Source organism: Coffea eugenioides, chromosome 6 (assembly GCF_003713205.1).
Source record: "Coffea eugenioides isolate CCC68of chromosome 6, Ceug_1.0, whole genome shotgun sequence".
Taxonomy (NCBI): domain Eukaryota; kingdom Viridiplantae; phylum Streptophyta; class Magnoliopsida; order Gentianales; family Rubiaceae; genus Coffea; species Coffea eugenioides.
In genome coordinates this window covers 9,029,861-9,049,794 of record NC_040040.1, presented here as the reverse complement: position 1 = coordinate 9,049,794, position 19,934 = coordinate 9,029,861, and the positions used below count along the sequence as shown (strand labels likewise).

Sequence of the window (19,934 nt, the reverse complement as noted above, 5' to 3'; positions counted from 1 at the left end):
TTAATTGGTTGGTAGGAAATTAGTTCTTTTTGCTGGGAAGTTGTACGCCGTTAGCTGACCATGATGACGAGCTAGAACTTCCAAGTGCAGCAAGGCTGGCATGGTAGGGTGATTCTCGCATGGAAAATGAATAGGTTTTGTTATGGATCTGCGCTCGTAAGCCATTTCATAAGATATTTGGATTCCATAAGTGGGATTTGCCTGAGGCCCATTTTTTAATAACATACTGCTTCAGTTAACCTGATTATACCAGAATTTGAAAGTGAAAATTGTATTAATGGACAATTTAGTGTGTTTGGATAGCACGCACTTATTCAAAAGTTATTTTCTTGCATCATAAATCCATCTTCTAATACACATTTTTATGTTTATAATAATTTTTTCATCTCACGTATATCATATCACCACTTCTTCGACAGAAAAAAAATGAAAATCCTACTTCAAAATTCCCAGCAAAGATTCCCAATTCCTTGTCACGAGCCCAAAGGCCACAGGTCAAGACTAAAATATGCTCAAAAAGGTGAATGGAGTAAAATAAGTTAAAGGCCGAAGACAGCTTTGCCCGCCAAAATCTTTTGTCACCGTCAATGGTTCCAACAGCCCATTTATTAATTATTACAGTGCCATTCTCATTTCCTAACGTACGCACACACAGACACAGAGTCACAGACTTGAACGCACACAGACACTCGGAGAAAAGAGATGAAGGGTACTTCCCAGGTAATAATGGGAGCAACACTAATTGTGGTTGTGAGCATTGGCATAGTACTAGGACTGGTTTTGGTCCTGTTGGCTCAGCTCTACTGCTCTCTTTTACTCCGCCGCAGACGGCCACTGCGAGCTTCCACTTCCAACATTCCCAACTCCAGAGCTGCCGCCGCCTCTAATGATGGCTCCCCGGAACATGATCAGGACCTTTCGGGAACTCCATCTCTCAGTGCCTTCTATGCTCATGGCGTTCTGCATGCTCCACGAAACTTCCTCTTCCCCGCAGTTTATGGCAACGAAAGCAATGAGGACCTCGAGAAGCAACGTGATTCTCAGATTCCTAATCAACAACCGACCTCTAGCCCTAATGAACTACACCGGCATGTCTTTTCTCTACCATCATCGCCTTCCTTTGTACCCCTGGCACCACCAAGACTCATTCATGAGGCACCTCTTGACAGTACAAGCACTCGCAACGATGAATTTTGTGGTGGGAGCAGTAAGGAAACTTATATATACATAAGCAATCCGATTTATGACAATGTTGGCAACAGGCCTAGCAGGGTGGCTACCCCATTTGAGACGCCTGATTCATCACCGTCTCGTCTAGACACCAACTGTTCTTCTGGAGAAGATGATAACGATAATGCTAAATCGACGACTGCGTCTAGTCCTTCCTCACTTCCAATGACCCCTCCATTATCTCCGATAAAAAAGCTTCCAGCTCAGGCATGTTCAATTTCTTTGAGGGACGCTCGTTCCCTTGCCACCTCCGGTAGTGATTCCAATAATGAGGGCATTTCGTCTTCATCAACTTCAGGGTCACCGTGTACTTCTCCTTCGTGGTAAAAATTTAGGTATCCGAATTCCCACGTTAGTTTTCCAGGTTAGTTTTTTCTACTGTTCACTATGTAGCTTTGGTCCCTTTCTTTCTCTTTTCGTCAGTGTTTACTTTGTTTAATGGAAACTTGTTATTGAATGAAAAAGATGAAAAAGGTACTCTTAAAAAGAGAAATCTGAGCCCTTATTCAGGCGAACGCTTTTGCCTCTAGGCTTGACCATGGCTCTTTTGCCGAGGCCACGCTTATATCCCAATCCAGAGTTGCCTTGCGAGTGTCCATCTCTTCGTCTAATAAGTACAGTTTTTGTTTTGTCTTGCCTACTTGTGTATATTTTCAAGAGGCAATCTTTTGTTTTACATAATCCAAGTACATTTCTACTGGCTTTGGAAGGAGACACCGAGCGCTTAATTCATCTTGTACTTGTGGGGATTGTAATGATGCACGTGAAATGATCGGTGGACCAAAGAACAGGCAACAAAATCCTCTGTTTTTGATAAAACATCGTGTGCCGATTCCTATGAATTTGTGCCAATGTTGTATATGCGGGCTTTTGTCCACTTTGATGAGGATGCCTCTTGCCGTTAATCTCTAGGTATAGCACACCAGGCCCCAAGAAAAGTAGAAGCTTCATTGCCTGAGAGCACGAGAACTGATATATTTTTTTTTTTGAGTCCGAGGGCAGGGACTTTGGCCCTATGTTCTGTTGGATTCGAAAGATTTTGTTCCCCATGTAGCGATGAGATGTCTTTTAGATGAATTTCATGCATGTTGCTAGCTCTGCTAAACTCAAATTATTGCTTCTATTGGTATACTTTCTTTTCGTTTCCTTTTTCTTTAATTTTTCCTTTTCTTTCAGTACGTTTTGCTCTTTGTCGAACTGGGTGCTTGACCCAATCTGCAGGGAGTGACTTGTAATCCTCGATAAGAGGCCCTGTTTTGTTCTTTGCACATGTAAGACTAAAGATCGTTGCAAGGAAGGGCAAATAATGCCCATTCACAAGATGAGAAAAGGGCCATCATAACTAGGCAGAAAACTTTGATTAATTAAGAAAAATGCGAGAGGTCATAGGAAATGTCCAATTCTCTGTTACAATTTATTCTCTTGTTTATTATTGAAACCTGGCTCTAATATCATCCATCATATTCACCGAAGATTAGTGCTCGACTTGGAAATTAATGTTATGCGCACAAGTATACAATGCATCCAAAGCAATCAAAGAATTTGTAGCTTTCAAAAGTAACACTTGAAGATGCAGGAACAAGCCCCCCCCCCCCTCCCCCCTCTTCTCTCTTCCTCTTCTGTCCCTTTTATCTCCTCAGGAAACAATGGTATTGGACAGCAGTTATGCACCACGATGCTAGTTTTAGAGTTTCCACCAGTATCAGTGAGTTTTCGCTTCTTGTGAAGGGACCTGTAAACAGTGTCATGGCAAAGAAACCGCATTAGAAAGATATACTGAACTTTTAACAAAAACAGGTACTATATAAATACAAGGAAAAACTAGTAACCTAGAATCATATTGGATGCCGAGTAAGAAATAAAATGTGCTCCCCTAAAGTAAAATTTCTATTATGCCCCCAAATCTATCAACATATGGAGACTCACCCAGTCTCACTTTACAAGTTTCCTTGCTGCATTGACTTCTTTTAACTGCTTCTCATATTGATGGATGAGATGAAACAACTAATGGGTCACAGAAGATCACTACAAATAGTTTTATGGGGTATCAATTATGACATTCTAAACATTTCATTGAAGAATGGTCAACTCACCAGGGGGTTGTTTTCACTTCACTTCCATTTACCTGTTCCCCAAGTCCCAACATTTCGCGTCCACTACTTACACCAAATGAACAAGTTTATTGCGAAAATTAAAGCTTCCCACTGCCAACATTTCCGAATCTTTCTTGTCCTCTGTCTAAAATTTCTACGGCGCAGACCCAAGTTTAGCAAATTTTAATAAGTACTTTCAATGTTTAGATTAGCCTCACAAGTCAACCAAAAAAAAAATTGACTTCATTACAGAGTAATAGCGAAGTTTGCAATTAATCTAAAAAGGCCTCGTCTGCCACTGAATTTCCTCGACTTACCATGAAGAATGACCAGCAACATGAGAGATGCACAATATTAGGCTAAAAACTTACGTTTTCCTACAATCATGTTTGTCTTCATCCAGAGCAGCAAAAGAGCCCTCTTCTCTGATCTGCAGATCTGCTTTGCAGTTTCATTCCAGCTTGTCGTATATGGACTGCCTTTGCCAAACTTTTGGCTGCAAATGTATGAGCATTAGTCAGCAGCACCAGGCGATTCTACCTCGCATGACCACCGGCTTATAATTTAATGCCTGGTAATATGTATGACATATTTCATACGTATTTCCAAGATGCTAGAGAAATTAGTGAGAGAAATTACCTATTTCATAAAATAGCTCATTCACATTCTGTGCAGTTTTTGCTGAAGTTTCAAAGAATAGCAAGCCATTTTCTCTAGCATAATGCTCCCCTTCCTGAAAGTTATTAACGAATGGGAGAACTTTCATTCAGTTTAAAATCAAGGAAAGGGCTTTGAGGGCGTGTGAAGAAGAGGGAGGAAAACTTATCAGATAGAAAAGCATGCTTAATAGACGGACAACAAATGTCTAAATAACTATACCAACAATCATCATGAAGCTTGAGTAAAATGTTCTAACCAAAGAAAGAAAGGAAATAATAATAATAAGAATAGTAATCATAATAGGACTTTTGGATGCTATCCATGTCTACTTGAAATGAAGTGAAGCTATTGATTGGAAAACCAACTACAAGTACCTCATTTTCCACCGTTCTGTCTGAACTTAAGTCGGCCTTGTTTGCCACCAAAGCCACAATCATATTGGAATTTCCTACAAAAGTATATGATGAGTTAAGATGAAAGAACTTTCAACAATCAAAAACATGCAATAATACCAAATGTAAAGCAATTAGATTCCAAACTGCTTCATATACTATTCAGTTTTGTAATGCAGACTGCTTTCACGAAATTCAAATACTGTTCGATTTGTTTCTTTGCAAAACATTTTGTCAGGAAAGGTAAATAAGTTTACAAAATTAACGAAATAAAAAAGTGATGAAAGATTGGTTCTGACAAACGGGGCTATGTCTCAGGGTTAAATCTTCCTCTCTTTTGATGAGTAGCAATTTTGTGCTGATACGTAATAGTTATACTTAGGCGTTCCTGAGCCTTCCCACTCCAAAAGCTAGCTCAAGAGGTAAGGTATTTTCCTCAACACTTGCACACCTGCACCTAGTCCTTCCACAACCAATGCAGAATAAATGCAGTAGTTTTGTACTCGTCAACCCTCTTCCTTTCCCGGGTTTTCTTCCAGGAAAAAGGGAAACTCATCGTCGGTATAAGTTCCAATTTCTTGTCAAGAAAAGAATAAAAGCAACAGGAGAAAGGTTTGGAGATGATCTTACCGTGTCGCTGCAGTTGTTGAACCCACTTTTTGGCCCGTTCAAATGAATCCTGAAGCCAAAATTTCAGCAAATGTCAGTCTAAATAGTAATTGCTAGTCAGTGATGTTATCAATTATATTCAGATTAAATTCCCACTGGTTCCCTTGTGTTCTTTTCAACTTTATGTTTCCCTCCTCTTCTCTTCGGAAACAAAAGGGAAAATCCCATTAACTTTGACAATGTCAGTACTAGTTAAAATTGCATCATCTTTGATAATATCAGTACTTGTTCTTCTCCATAAGTGCAATCAATAACAGAAAAAGGGTAAAAAAAGTGAGTGCCAATACCGCGTTTGTGATATCATAAACTATAACAGCAGCAGCTGCACCTCGATAGTACATTGGAGCTAAACTATGATAACGTTCCTGTCCTGCTGTGTCCCATATATCAAATTTTATGGTAGCTTCGTTGAGTGACAAGACTTGAGTAAAGAAGGCTGCTCCAATGGTTGATTCCTGAACGTCATGGTTAAAAGCTCACTCAATGGCGTCAAAAGACATAGTTACAATAAAGAATGAGATGAAGCATAATTGAATGAACTGTACCTCAAAATCATGGAACTGGCCTTTGACAAATCTTAATGCTAAACTGGTCTTCCCAGTCCCCATGTCCCCAAGAAGCACCTAAAAAAAGGGATGAATAGGTTAATTCTGCAGCATACCTAGTCAATTAAGTATACAACAAGTTTTCTTATTGTGCACTGCAGAAGACCAAGCTGAAGTAGAGAATTGCTCGGGCAAATCATGACCAAACGAACTAAAATTACAGTAGATAATCAAAAGCAGAAAACCAGAGGGATCGCAATACACATAGTAAAAGAAATTGAAATTTCAGAACTTCAGTGAATAAAATTCGTGAAAATTTCAAACTCTGGGAGGTATAAGAAGAGTTTTAGTGATCATCCCAGAAACATCCAGCAAAGAAACATAATAAGATTACTGCTATATTTGAAACATGAACTGCATGCAAGTATGAGAGCAAGAAGAATCCAGTACTAGCAGTAAAAGAGAAAGGGAAGACATACCCACCAGCTTGGATTGTATATTCTTGTTCCCCGTTGGAGCCATCAACTCGGTTATTTCCACCACCGGAAGAATTTAGTTTACAACAAAAGAACAGAGGAATCAATCAGGAGAGGAAGATTTACACTGGTAATCCTTGTACAGCAGTATATTCTTTTGGGGGGACGATAACCAAATGTCTAAGATTGGTTGGTTAAAGAAACCACGGATTTTCCTTAACATCTAAGTAGTCGAGCTATCCCGAAGTAAGCACAACGCTAGAAAACCATCCCTGTCCCTATTAGTAAAATTCAAAAGAAAGAACGTTAGGTAATGAAGCTCTGTCGTTGACTGGTAAGTTTTGCTGAGTTTGGTTTGCTTAGCTGGAGGCCACGTCATCAGGCCTCTTTGTTCTTCTCTATCACGTAGCAAAAGGACATGGTGGTATTCAAGATTTGTTGTGTCATGCACCAGCGTGCAAGATTGATTTCTTGATTTTGGTTAATCAGATTTTGATTTAATAATCAAGGTAGAAGTTTCATAACTTTTGTTTTATATATACTTTTTTGTGCTAGGAAGGGTCATAAACCCTTACTTTGTGGCACCTGGCGACATGTGGAGACCCATGAAGTTTCATGACTTTTGAGGTTCATAACTTGGCATATTATAACCCAATTCTCAGTTTTGCACCTGTCCAATAGAGAGAGGGCCTTGGGCATTCAACCCTGGTACTGTACTATATTACTTTATCCCTCAAAGCGGCTTTGATGCAAGTTTCCAGAAGAGACAAGGCATTTGTATGGTCCAAGAGAGCAAGGCAGCAGGTTTTCCCATAACTATTGATTTTTCTACCCAGAATACTGCCACTGCTCGAGCTATTTAATCTATGTTTGTTGTTCCCGTCCAAAAACCAAAACCCCACTTTGAAAGGAAACCAATCAAACGTTCTTCAATTCAAATTGCTGTTTATTTACAAGATTCTAGCACCTTTTGAGTATCAACAACTTGAGAAAGTAACTAGCTTTCAACAACCAGACTAAACCATTTTATTGGCTTCGTTAATCCTCATCCAGCTAACGCGAGGTAAAAGTCTAAAAACGCAAAACCAAATCCATTTGAATTGAATACTAATTTATCATGGCCGCGTAACGTAGCTGCTGGCCGGCCGCTGCATCGGTTGTCTATCAGAAAGAAAGCATATTTTCCTGTTTGGTTTTGATGGCTGATTTGGCGGTTAGTGGTAAGGATGAGTTGATGGCATCTTCTATCCATTTCAACAGGTCCTCCATTGGATATGATGATGGACCATGAGCTTAAGGCGGGGTCCGGTCCGGTCCCCTCCCCTCTGTCAATGCCTGAGCGAAAGGTGGAGGAGTCCAAAATTATATACTGTATTCAGAAAATCATCCCATCCCATTATTGTTATTGTTATTACTCCTAAGTCAAGATGAGCAGATTATAAAAAAGAAAAAAGTTGTACCACACACACTAGTGTGGGCTCACATTAATTAAAAGAAAGAGATGTAACATAACCTCGAATTAATTTGCTAAGAATATTCTACAAATTGAGAAAATTATCTGCATGACGTTGACCACCACCGGGATGACAGGATCGAGTAGTTTCCAAAAGCTTTTTAATCCCTTTCTTTCAATTTTTTTGTTTCCCATTTCTTTTGTTGTCTTGTGTGATTAGTGAACATATGCATTATGGTTTCACTTTCACACACAGTTAGAGTGAACCTCAAAGTCAAGTGATAATTACGGGTTGAAATCGTTAATTACGTTTAGCATCTCCTTTCGAATGGTCGCCCGCTGGGAGATGTAATCTGAAGAAATCGTTAATAGAAGAAAGAAATCGTCTACTACTTTTATGGCTCTATACAAACCCCTGGTGAATGTATGAACACTTGTGGTCTTTTTAACGAAAAGATGGGGAAAAAAAAAGTTTGGTAATGATCCATTGATTGATTAAAGTGATATTTAGGGGTGGAAACCAATTTAATTAAAACCAAACATCTATTCAAAATCGTGTGATTATTGTAACAAACTTGATTTTGTGTTCAAACTTAATTTGTTTATTTGTCAAGCCAAACTCGAACGAATTTTTATCCAATTGAACTTGCGTCGAGGCATTCGACTAATTTAAAATCTTTACAGTTAAATTTCAATACTAAACAAGCTAAGTTCAAAACCGGCTTTCAAAATTTATCGAATAAAAAATACTATTTAAATTTGACTTAACTAATTGATTCAAACAAATTTTCATCGAATCAAATTCAATTCGAATACGAGTGAGTTTAATTCATCTTTTAAATCTGACCATATCTACATAATTAATCTGAAATCTGAATTTCCACGTAGGCCAGATTGTTTGCTAGAAGAAACGCGTGGAGGTGATGGACAATCTACTAGCGCGAACTGTGGACTGTTGCTTATTCTGGTAATAGACAGAGAGTAGTATTGAATAACTATTACCCCTGGAATTGATAATTCATAATAGTCTTTGTTGATAGAGAGAGGATCATAGAATCTAATACGTGTTCGCAGATCCAAACATGATGTCCCAGACGGAACATCATCTCTTCATGGACCAATCTCCCCATTGCATTCCCACGTGCTTGCTTGGATTTTGTTCCTTGCCTTATAGTTACAACTGGTGTGTTAATTAAGCCCAACCATGGTTAGTAACTAATACTAGTATGTGGGCTAAATTAAAATTACTTCACTAAACTTTCAATGTTCGTTAGTCTTATCCTATCCTAACCACAATTAGGTGTCACCTGTATTTCAAAGGGTCACATCCGATGAGAAGTAGAACGCAAAATATGCTAAAATTACCCATTGCACTCACAATTCGCAAATTACTCCCATGCGTCTTATCCCTCCATATAATTGGCAGAAACGGGGGTCTTGTTTGGAAGTCAAATTTTTTGTCATGTTTGTTTGCTACAAGTTTTTTAAAAATTTTAATTACAATAATCTCAAAAAACTTTTTAAAATTTTAAACTATACACTTCAAAATATTAAAAAAAAAAAACACACTTCAAAATTTTTTTAAAAAACTTCTACATAAATTACAGTAAAGTTTTAGATAAACACTCAAAAAACTCACCTTTCAAACGGGGCTGGGGTTTATGCAGTGCACTCGAATGCGAATTCTTTTATTAATAAAAAAATTCCACAGATTGCTTTACTCAGCGAACCCTTTGCTTTGGCAAAAACAAATCGAATATGCACTCGCTCCAAAGAAATTTACCTAATTAATAATCAATGCACAAAAGTGCCTCTCGGCTGAGAGATTAGCATGACTCTTTTTATCTCTATGGACCACTTAACTCAATGTCTCATGTCCCAACTATCTTTGGGCAATTTATGCAGGGAGTGACAAGAATATTGGCAGTGTGAGACCTGTTTCTTTCGGATACGGGGCACAAACGGTTGCACGCCGGTTGTCCTCATTTTGCACTGCGCGTAATATTGGTTTAACACGATGTAACTTTTTTTTCACAGGATGTATTTTCAGAACAGATAGTGATGGACCCACACTTGACACGGAAATCGAGTTACATGGCGTTATCTCAACCGCACAAAATTTTGAGGGCAAATCTTGATCCGTAATCGTGCAGGGACCACCCCGTCCCTGCCCCAAATCCGTTTCGATACGATGAGATGGGGTCATCTGACAAGTACCGGTCGAGAGGGGCTGCACAGCAGCTCCATTCCCGTTCCCAGGGATGGGAAGAACGTTTGAAGACCAGTAGTCTAGTTCTGCGCACAAAAAGCCAAGAATGAAATCAACAGTCGCCCCTCCCTAGAAATGCAGACCAATCAAGAAAAGTAAAACGATAACGAATTTTGAGGAGGTAAAGTGGAAAATCCACTAAAGAGAGAAAAAAAAATGAGAAATTGATAAATAAAAGAAGAAAAAGAAAGGAGAAAAGGGCCACACCACAGCACTTGACGAAGATAATTCCTTTTTGTTAGTATTCTATTTTTTTTTTCCTCCACCCCCAAAACCAAAAGGGGATAAACCTTTTTTATATTTGAGAATCAGATCTCCTCTTCTTATATCATATGCACCACAACAAGACTCTCTTGCCATATGGTTTTCTTCCATTCTCTCTCTCTCTCTCTCTCTCTCTCTCTCTGGTAGTAATTAAATGGCCTCCTCCCACCACCCCCGCGGCCCAGCTGGCGGTGGCATTACGGTGGAAACCACAACATCCCCCAAGAGTGCCAACGGCCAGAATTCTTCGTCTCCAAAAGGGCAGCAGCAGCAGCAGCAGCAGCAGTGTCTCTGCTCGCCCACGACTCATCAGGGATCGTTCAGGTGCAGGTTTCATCGCTCCAATTCTACTGCCTATTTCAAGAGATCAAAGTCCATGCCTGTCCATAACAACAGCGCTTCTCTTTCTCCCAAATCGGTTGAATCCACATGATCAGGGAGCCCTTGTACTAGTATCATCAAGTCCTCAATCAATTAATTGCCTCCTTGTGTGATATGCCTCTGTTTTTGCATAAACTTCTTGGGAATTTCATGAAAAAAAAGGGCAATATTATATAACTGCTGCTTTTTCATGGAGCCAGCATATATATATATTTCTATATATATATGTGTGTGTGTATGACTTTTCTTGTATATTCTTACGTCTAAGATTGTTGATCAACCGGCAAATATTACCCTAGTTGCCTTTTTACATCCTCGTTTCAGTTTATATTTTTCACATTCTCAGGCATGGTTATTATATTAGCACAATCAGTTTTAATATGGATCCTGGATTTCTGCATGAATTCTTTAAGTGCAATCTCCGTGGAGTCAGATGTTAAAGGTGGAGTACCAGATGCACGCACTTGGGATCCACTTGCCAGTTTGGAGGTTTTGTAAAGTACGACGATGGATTTTGTCCTTTATTTCCACTTTATGTTATACTACTAACCTCGATTCAGATCCTCTCCGTCGTGCCTCCCCCATAACTCGACAAGCAGCTTCCTTCGCCTGAAGAGAAATTTCATTATTTAGCTGTCATCGCACACCCATAATTGCATTTAATTTATTAGTTGTCTTTCTCGTTTCTATCTATCTTCTGATGATTATTTTAAAACGGAAAATTCTAGCGCAAGGAGCCATCGACGAAGAAACCTCTTTACATTAAAATACAGGAGGAGGAGTCCATCTCATGTGCATTTTGCTGCACGTACAACGCAATCAACAAATTTAAGAGGAATTGCAACTAATATTTATTATGTTTATATATAAGTTAGAATCTCAAATTATTTATTGTGTTTTTTTAAATTAATATTTTAGAAAATGAAGAGATGTGGAGGTTTTATTTATTTATTTATTTATTGAGGAAATGGAGAAGCCCCACATAAAATGGATGCCACCATCCAGCACATAAAATGGATGCTTCCGTTCTAAACGATGAAAGTCAAAAGCTTAATGAGATTAATGCGCCGTGACAAGGCCAATGGGGTAAAAATTTAAAAAATAAAAATAAAAAATTCTAGAGCAGGATCAGGATAACGATAATGATGGCATGGCAGCCGGTACAAATATCTGAATAACTATTGCACCTAAAATTCACTTGGCAATATTCTATATTTATTGATAAATGAATTGAGCGAGTGGTTCCACTTCCATCAGGGTAGGTATGGGAACTTAATTCATCTTTACGTTTTTTCCCCTGGCCATGTTAATGATTCAAAGATACCCCACAGGGTTGGTTCGAGTTTCTTAAGCGATTTTTTTTTTTTTTTTTTTTTTGTCAAAGAGTTTCTTAAGTGATTGGAGGAGTGGATGTGGTAATTAATTGATGGTTGCAGCAAATAAAAAAAAACTTAAATCTAGGTATATCTCTTTGGATGTCATAATCCATTGGATAAAGTTCAATTGAATTAGGTACATGCTCAAATCATGCCCGATAGAGATGTCGTAATATCCTAGTCATTTGATGCCACTTTTTTCTCTCTCTTTTTCCTTTTTTCCTCCTTGGGGGAAAATACGCCAAATACTTACTGGTCCTTAAGAGGATAAGGTGAGATGATTTAACGTCAACCGTATCACTCATTTGGCTTCTGCATTTTCGTCCATTTGCTTACAAGCCAATCAGTGCATTGGGTTTGTTTGAATATAAAAGATGACTGAAAAAGTGTTTATGATGCAATTTTTTTTACAGTAATGATAACATTTTTATAACCTAATCTATCATAATCTAAAGGTGATAACATTATTATAACCTAATCTATCCGAATCTGAAAAGTTAGTAGACCAAAGGGGTGCTCTAATAACATTCTTATAACGTAATCTATCCTAATTTAGAGAAAAAAAATATTCTTATAACGTAATCTATCTTAATCTAGGGGGGCTAGTAGACTAAAGGGGTGCTTTGACACTTCTTTTAAATTTTTTTTCATTGCAAGTAGAATTTAAACCCCCACCTACAGTTCAAAGAGAAACTTAGTCCTTTTTTTTTGTGGTCACTAAGCCAAAGTTGAATGGTTGTTTATGATGCAATCGAAAAAGGTTTTTTTTTTTTTTTTACCGTCCAAATAAACTCTTTGCTTGACACCTCCATTAAATTCTAGTTTCCTAATTTTACCTAAAGAATTAGCATTTAAGGAGAGCACTCTGGATTGTCATATCACCGCTCTCCACTTTGGAGTATTTAATGTCTGGTGCGTCATTGGGAACTTTTTTTTTTTTTTTTTCATTTTGGGAATTATTTTGCTGGACAAAAGTATATAAAAAAAAAAAAGAAAACGAATGACGGCCTTTTTCAACTAGTAAAAGGATAAGGGAAGATCAGCAAAGATGACTGTCTGGCGGAAATGAGTCGAATTGCCGCAGGTTTGTTAGCGGCTGACGTGTAGTCCGATGATTATCACTTGACTGAATACTCCGAGGAACCCGCAAAGTAGACGCAAACTCATTTGCAATCCAAGCCGTGGACTCAATTGCAGCGTATGGATACTTGTTTGAGATCTTATTTGATGGACTAATTTTCAAGCCTTTGTATCTTCCATCCGTATCTGGATGCAAAAAATTTTATTCAAGAGACTAAAATTCAGTACAATTAATTAATTTGAAAGTACAGCAACGAGCATTTGGTTGAGGATCCTGGGGATTGAAGGAGCCAAGTGTTTGGACAGAGGCAGCAAACTTGTATACATGATCAGTATACATGATGATATAAATCTCCATCCTGTGAACCACAGAAATGTTGTTACATTACATGTGAACATCCTCGGACTGAACTGTATCCTTTCTTCTACTCAGCTTCCAAAACTCCTGCACAACCTCGCCCCCCACACATATTTAGCCTGATGCTGTCTGCACCTAAAGGAGCCTGGATGATGGGTGGGCGAACATAGGCATTGCAGCTTCGCCACGTTTGCTCGTCCTGAAGATTCAGACACTCTTGTTGTTCTTTGTATATAGTCATCGATCTCACCAGATTCCAGGAAGCCACGCCTTCTCCTTTGCACCTCCAAGTTCCTCGAGTCTGCAAATGAACATCCCCCGTCCTGATGGCACATCTTCTTGCTTGAATCCTCCTGATATCGTTTTCTCTTCTGTTCTTGCTCTTGTATTAATTTGCTGGTAGCTTATCATACGGTTTTGTGAATTTTGACGTCGTATATAGCATAGGAGGGATGTTAGGAAGTTTCGGGTATGATTGCCTTGCTTAAGGGTACAAGGCATCCTCCTGTGGTAATAATTGCTAAGTAAGCAAGCTGATTTGTCTTTGTCCGACGAAATGAGTCACAGTTGCCCGACTCGCTGAGCCATGGCCTGATAAGTTAAAACACAGTTGTAAACTTGTCCTGACCCACTACCACAGTTGCTTCTAGGACTAGATAATCACTTCTTGCGTCATAAATGCTACTTACTAAAACTGTGTAAACTTGGTTTTTTCATTTCAGTGTATATGAAACTAATGATCCCAAATTTATCATGGAAATCTTTTTAACTGCAAGAGTGAAAAGTCTCATAATTGCCTGAATGGACATTCTTTTACAGAGAAAGGAAAAAGTTTCTTCTTCTATGTTTTGTTGCGACTGTCTAGGGAAGAGCTGAACTTTGAGGGGCCAATTATTTGCCAGCGAATCAAACCAGGAAGGTTTCTACTTTCTCATTAAAGCATGATGTAGGGGAAAGTAATTCTATATTCGGAAAGGCATTGGACATAGTCTTCTTTTGGTGGTTTCCTTCGCAAGTGTGATAGTAACAGGGACTGATATTGTGTTGGATCATATGTATGTACACGAGGGCGGCTTTTTGTTTAAACGGCCTTTCTGGTTTAGGGGACAGGGAGTGGGGTGATGCTGATGCAGTTCCTAGTCAGGGGTTCCATAAAAAGACACAGAACTGATGCCGTTCCAGGTAAGATGCGAGAAGATGTACTTGCTCTTTACCACACTTGACTTCTTGGTAGGTCACATTTCACATCTTGAAGTTGCCCCTGCAAGTGCAAGCTAGTAATGGGTCGAGGATTGTTCAGGTCTTCTTGTAGAGCAGAGAAAATCAATGGAGTGCAATTAGGAAATCACATCATTTTGGGTCAAAAATTATCTGGATACAATGGTTTGTTGATGCCCATGCACAATATCTTTCTTGCTCTTCATATCAGATAAACCAGTTCCTTTTTTTTTTTTTTTTGGATGGCTATGTAAAAAGGAGTTCTGTAACGAGATACACATTATATATACAAACTTTAGTTTCTTCTAAAGCTAGGATTTGGTCACCTTTTAGCTACAATTTGCCAAATATTAGCCTCCCCTTCTCTTTGGCAGAATTGTAGGCCTGTAGCTGTCTAATCTTTACAGTTCTTAGATGCATATGCCTGAGTAAGACTGGACGGGTGATGTCTAATCTCTAATCTCTCCGGTGATCTTAGTCGAGAAGGATTTAAGTAATCAAATTTGTTTTCAAGTTACAATTATGCAACATTGTAGAAGGCAAATCCTGCGACGGAATTACTGCTACCGACTCTTCCTTAAACATTACAGAATTTTGTGGCTTCCTTGTATCATCCGGGTCTCATTTGTGTTATTCATCGGCCCATCACTAGAAGTCTTCCCCGGCCCATCATCTGTATAGTAGTTTTGTAGTCAATCCAGAAACTGTGAACATAAAAAGTGGCCCAAGGTTCTTGCAGAGACTGGCAACCACCAGGGTGCCCCATCTGTCACATGGCTCTGTATTCCCGAATCCCAGCCCGTTCTCAGATGGCGCTTTCCATTTGCGATATGACACAGAAGCCCCGTTCTCTAGTTCCCCTTGTATTTTTAACACCCGAAAAAGGGGGAAAAAAAAAAAAAACAAGGAGGCAACAGCCACCAAGTAGATAGGACTAAACTTTCTTGACTTTAAAGAAGTCTGATGCAAATCCTTAATCCTGAAAATTTTTGAAAAGTTTGCTTACGGAATGGAGCCTCAAAGATCTAAACGACGATGCCTAACTGTGACTGCTGCAAAACTCGTACCAATCCAACATCTGGAAAGCCAGCAAGCAAGCAAGCATATGCCATGTGGTAGACGTTACAAAAAACTGAAAATTAGGTACCAAGACCATTTTCCCCTGGTTTATTTTTATTTTTATTTTTGTTTTTGTTTTCCTTTTCTCTTCTCCGTGTGGTGTCGCAAAGAAAGACCTTTCTTTTCTAGTTTTCTTTGCACTAACTAACGAGGCAAATTTGGAGTTGGAGGGGGTATTATCATTTGGCTGACTAATTTGACTTCTAGAAAAATGAAGTGGTCGATTCTTCAACTAATGTCCACGTCTTACCAATCATACCGTCCCACCTTTTCCCACTGCTCTTCCCACTGCTCTTCCCCGCCCCACCATCATGGCTTCCTTTCTTCCCACAGGAAATAATATTCAAGCGAGTCTGGGTCAAATGTCAATGGAGCCGGCAGCCGCGTCAAATTATAGACACCGTGCTAGTTTGGCGCGTACCTTTTACCTCACTCCTGCTCCTCTCCAGCTGGTATTTCCCAGAACCTTCATTTTCTTGTTTTTGCTCTCTAACCAACGCCGTACCCACGCTCCCCCCCACGTCCATACACCCCAGGTATGGATACATATGTACATATATATAGGACCTCCCGCACTTTCTTCATTCGTCCTCCCATCCTCAGTTTCCCATTTCGCCAATTCTTTCAACTTTTCTTCCCTTCAACCTCACAGACAATTCAATCTTTTTTGGCTCCCCTTTGGAATACTACTCTGTTTCTTCCAATTATATACAGGATGAACTCCGCCAGATCGTTTGCACTTCCAATTATCGGTTTCATCATGTTGGCGCTTTTTGAATTGAGCCGTGGACAAAGCATCACGGCCCCTTCCCCTGCACCAATCGGCCCTCCTTCTAATGATGGTGAGTCCCTTTTCCATATTCTTCGTCTTGTTCTAATTAAGTCCTGATTGATATGGTAAACGAATATCAAGATTCGATTTTTGCCTTTTACTTTTAGCATTTTTCAGCTACTGGTAGTTGTTGTCTGCATAGGCTCTAAAAAAAATTTTTTCGTGATTGGAGGAGTTGGTAATTAAGTCTTAATATATTCTTAATGGTTTTGAATGCAGGCACTGAAATTGATCAAGGGGTTGCCTATGTTCTTCTCCTGGTGGCGCTGGCTATTACATACTTGGTTCATTGAGCTTAATCTTTCTTCTCGGCCCCAATTCTTTTTTTTTTTTAGAAATTACTAGTAAATTCTTTATGTATTTTCTCCATTTGTTTGGACGGAGATATGTGACATTTTTTGTACTTCTGTCTACGCTTGTAAAGATATTGGTTCAGAGGTATAATTAAAAAGAAGAAGCATTTCTGGCGATAATTGTCGTAATTGTTTTTGGAGAAATTGCCCAATTCCTGACGATGAATGAGTTAACTAAGGCATCAACAAGGCTTCTTGGCTATTCAATCAATGATCAAGAGTTTCAAGTTGCTCTTGCCATTTTGGTGGACACTTCCATTAATTTTGTCAAGAACTTTAAGTCATTCTGATCGTTTTATACCTTGCAGCTCCTATCTTAATGGCTGGATCATTAGATAGACGTTTGCTCTACAATTTCCTTCAGCACATGAATCAAAATGAGTAATGCACTCCTAATATTTGGGTGAACCAACAGTCATCGCACGTATCACGATGCTAAAACTAAGTTGTTAATCATAGAATAATTATGTGACTGTCCATGATCAGTTGATTTGGTTTATGTAAAATCCTGAAACCCAAATTGAGAAGTGTATCGTATTTATCGACGAACTAGGAGATATGACAAGGTTGCATTTCGCTTATTGCCTTAAACAACAAAAAGAAACAAAATTTAAGATACAAATGCAGCAAAGCAGCATATGCGAGTGACAATTTTAGTTAAAGGAGTCACTTGTTTCTTAAAAAAGAATCGAAGATGTTTTATTTATTTCCGCAAGAAAGTTTGTACAAGAGATAGGGGAAAAAAAACCGCTAACTATTTACACTGCTAAAGCATTGAAATGACAATCCCCATCCCAAAGCCCAGGTCCCCAACCCTGCATTGAAAGAAAATATGATCTATGGGCTCTTCAACCTCCAAGCAAAACACGCAGCTACTATCCTGAAGAACCATACCCCGTCTTCACACCCTATCAAATGTATTCTGTTAAAATAAATTGGACTTTCGTCTCAAAATCAATTGGCAATAGTGGAATGGTTCAACACCTTATATATATGGTTGGAAATTCTTAAAATATCAATCTGGGATATTCAACTAACACCCCTCGCAAATGTGACTTGACAAATGGGTTTAAACTATAGCAAGAGCCAAGTCACGGATGAAATAAACGGAGTAACAAACAAACCCACGAAATGACAAACAAACACAAGGCCCAACTCTGATATTATGTTAAAATAAGTTGGACTTTTGTGTCAAAACCAATTGGCAACGAGTGGAGCGACTCAACACCTCATATATATATATATATATATGGATGAAAATCTTTGGTATATTCAACTAGCATATTCAGTCATCACTTGCATAACAACCATAAAATAGGAATACTGCTTCTTCCCCAAATTAAAATTTAAAGGGTGCCAGGCACTATACCATGTAATCGTCTCAACAACTTGAGAGCAGATTTAACAGTGAAGTTACCAGAAGCATGAGCAGCCCAATAAGTGCCATCTTCCTGATCAGCTAAAGGCACTAATAGCTCAGGAGTAGCTTTTCGTTAATTCCTTTACTTCTCTAGTGCATTTCCTACCTACAGGCCATCTCCACTTGCCATTTGATATACACTTAGCCACACGATCAGCTGAAGAAATTCCAAAAAAATGCAAAAGTTTCATAGAATATTTCTAGTACAAATGGTCCACTCAGTGCCAACTTTCGTACGAGAAATTTATACTTTTCCCGTTTCCAAGAACCTTCCCAATGTGAGGCTGAGCCATAGTTTTCATCTGCAAAATCTCTCTCCTTTCCCACGAGCAGTTTCAAGGTATTTTCACGCACCAAATGATGTATTCCTGAGCAAAACTGCACATACCCACTTAACATAAAGAATCTTATTTGCTGCAAATATTCCATATAACCTTTAACGCCAAGCACCTATTCCATAATGTCAAATCAACAATACCCAGTCCTCCCTCATTTCTTTTGGGGCGCACTGTATTGAGATTTAATATCCCTGCACCAAAGGAATGCTATCAATCTTCTTTATCACCGTCTTGCTTAATTTCTGTTCCGTCTACAACAGGCCTACTCTTCCAAAACATGTGATTTGTGAATGTGCCAATTCACCACTTTGATAATTAGTTATTCATCTTGAACATTAGCATTCTATTGTATGTGGTTTGAGCCCCTGGAATACCGAAGGTTTCACTTGATCCATCAAAGCCTTTTTGTAATTAAAGGGCCAAATCGGCAGAAACTAATTGCACGGTTATAGGAGTGATATCGAACACTTTTGGAGTGTCAAAATGGAAAAAAATTAGTACAATCAGTTGAGCGTTTCAATTGATGTACGCAATCCTCTATTTTGACGACACATTTGTTATTCTGAAGGGCCAAATCAAGAATTAGCTCCGTTTGATTATTTAGATGTCAATAAGAGCAACCTTTGAACAGGATCTTTTGGGCATCTTTTTAGGCTAAAGTTCAACCCCAGAAGCTTATTAGTGTGTGTGTGTGTATATATATATATATATATATATATTTGTGTGTGTATTTTTTTTTTTTGGGGGTTAAGGACCCGGAAGCTTAGTAGAAAAAGCTCTAGCTGTGTCAAATTGCCCAAAACGATCCTCCTTTGTGCAAATCACGTGCTTCTAGTTGAAGGTCAAAAAGGATATATTTATATATGGAGGACCCATACAAATACAACTTGGATAAGCAAGCTGCTACAAATTCCTCACCTGCTTTATACCAATTGTCAAATCCCAATCTTTAATAAATTTCCCTGACCAAACACAATTCTTTAATGGTTGGCCGGTCAAATTTGATCGAAGAAAATTATACTCCAACAATGATAGCAAATTCTGGTAGTCAATTTGGACTAATCTAGTCATCAAAAACCACCCCACCATTATTAGTTAGATAGGCCCTCCTATATGACAGCCTTCTACGCTGATGCGTAACTTGCTTCTAGGCTGCTCTGTACAGCTATGGACGTCACAGGCAATTGGCCGCGCAGGTCGAGCAGTACACGAAACATCTATCTCGGACGGCCCTACGATTACAACGAGCTCGAAAAGTTCGCTGCAGCTAAGGATAATAATTCGCCAGGATTCAAGAAGCAGTCCTTGAAGGCATTATGGAGAAAGTTGCTGAAAGAAAAGAGGAAAATACTTGAGCCTCGGGTGCAGGTGAAGTCCCCTTACGATGCACAAAGTTATATGCAGAACT

General features: G+C 38.9%; 2 protein-coding genes and 1 long non-coding RNA gene across 7 annotated transcripts; 2 read left to right on the top strand and 1 right to left on the bottom strand.

Moving 5' to 3' along the window:
• The first annotated feature begins 683 nt into the window (after positions 1-683).
• On the top strand, positions 684-1,588 carry LOC113776402. Its single transcript, XM_027321549.1, has one exon. It carries the CDS (start codon positions 703-705, stop codon positions 1,555-1,557), a length of 855 nt encoding a protein of 284 aa, XP_027177350.1. The 5' UTR covers positions 684-702; the 3' UTR covers positions 1,558-1,588.
• Positions 1,589-2,573: 985 nt separating this feature from the next.
• Positions 2,574-6,293, bottom strand: LOC113773137 (ras-related protein RABF2a-like). Of its 5 annotated transcripts, XM_027317686.1 has the most exons (9): positions 6,073-6,291; positions 5,590-5,667; positions 5,332-5,499; positions 5,006-5,054; positions 4,358-4,431; positions 3,963-4,056; positions 3,695-3,819; positions 2,949-2,962; positions 2,574-2,910 (listed from the first exon to the last, which is right to left on the bottom strand). In XM_027317686.1, the coding sequence occupies exons 1-7, from the start codon at positions 6,109-6,111 to the stop codon at positions 3,719-3,721; spliced, it is 603 nt and encodes a 200-aa protein (XP_027173487.1). In that variant the 5' UTR covers positions 6,112-6,291; the 3' UTR covers positions 2,574-2,910; positions 2,949-2,962; positions 3,695-3,718. The 5 variants fall into 5 exon arrangements, with proteins under 5 accessions (XP_027173487.1, XP_027173488.1, XP_027173486.1 ...); XM_027317687.1 differs by having other exon boundaries at positions 2,574-2,962; positions 6,069-6,289; XM_027317685.1 differs by having other exon boundaries at positions 2,574-2,962; positions 6,073-6,289.
• A 9,857-nt stretch (positions 6,294-16,150) lies between these two features.
• LOC113775800 lies at positions 16,151-16,888 on the top strand. The gene is made up of 2 exons (XR_003468937.1): positions 16,151-16,425; positions 16,635-16,888. It is a non-coding gene; the product is annotated as an uncharacterized LOC113775800 (long non-coding RNA).
• Positions 16,889-19,934: the final 3,046 nt, after the last annotated feature.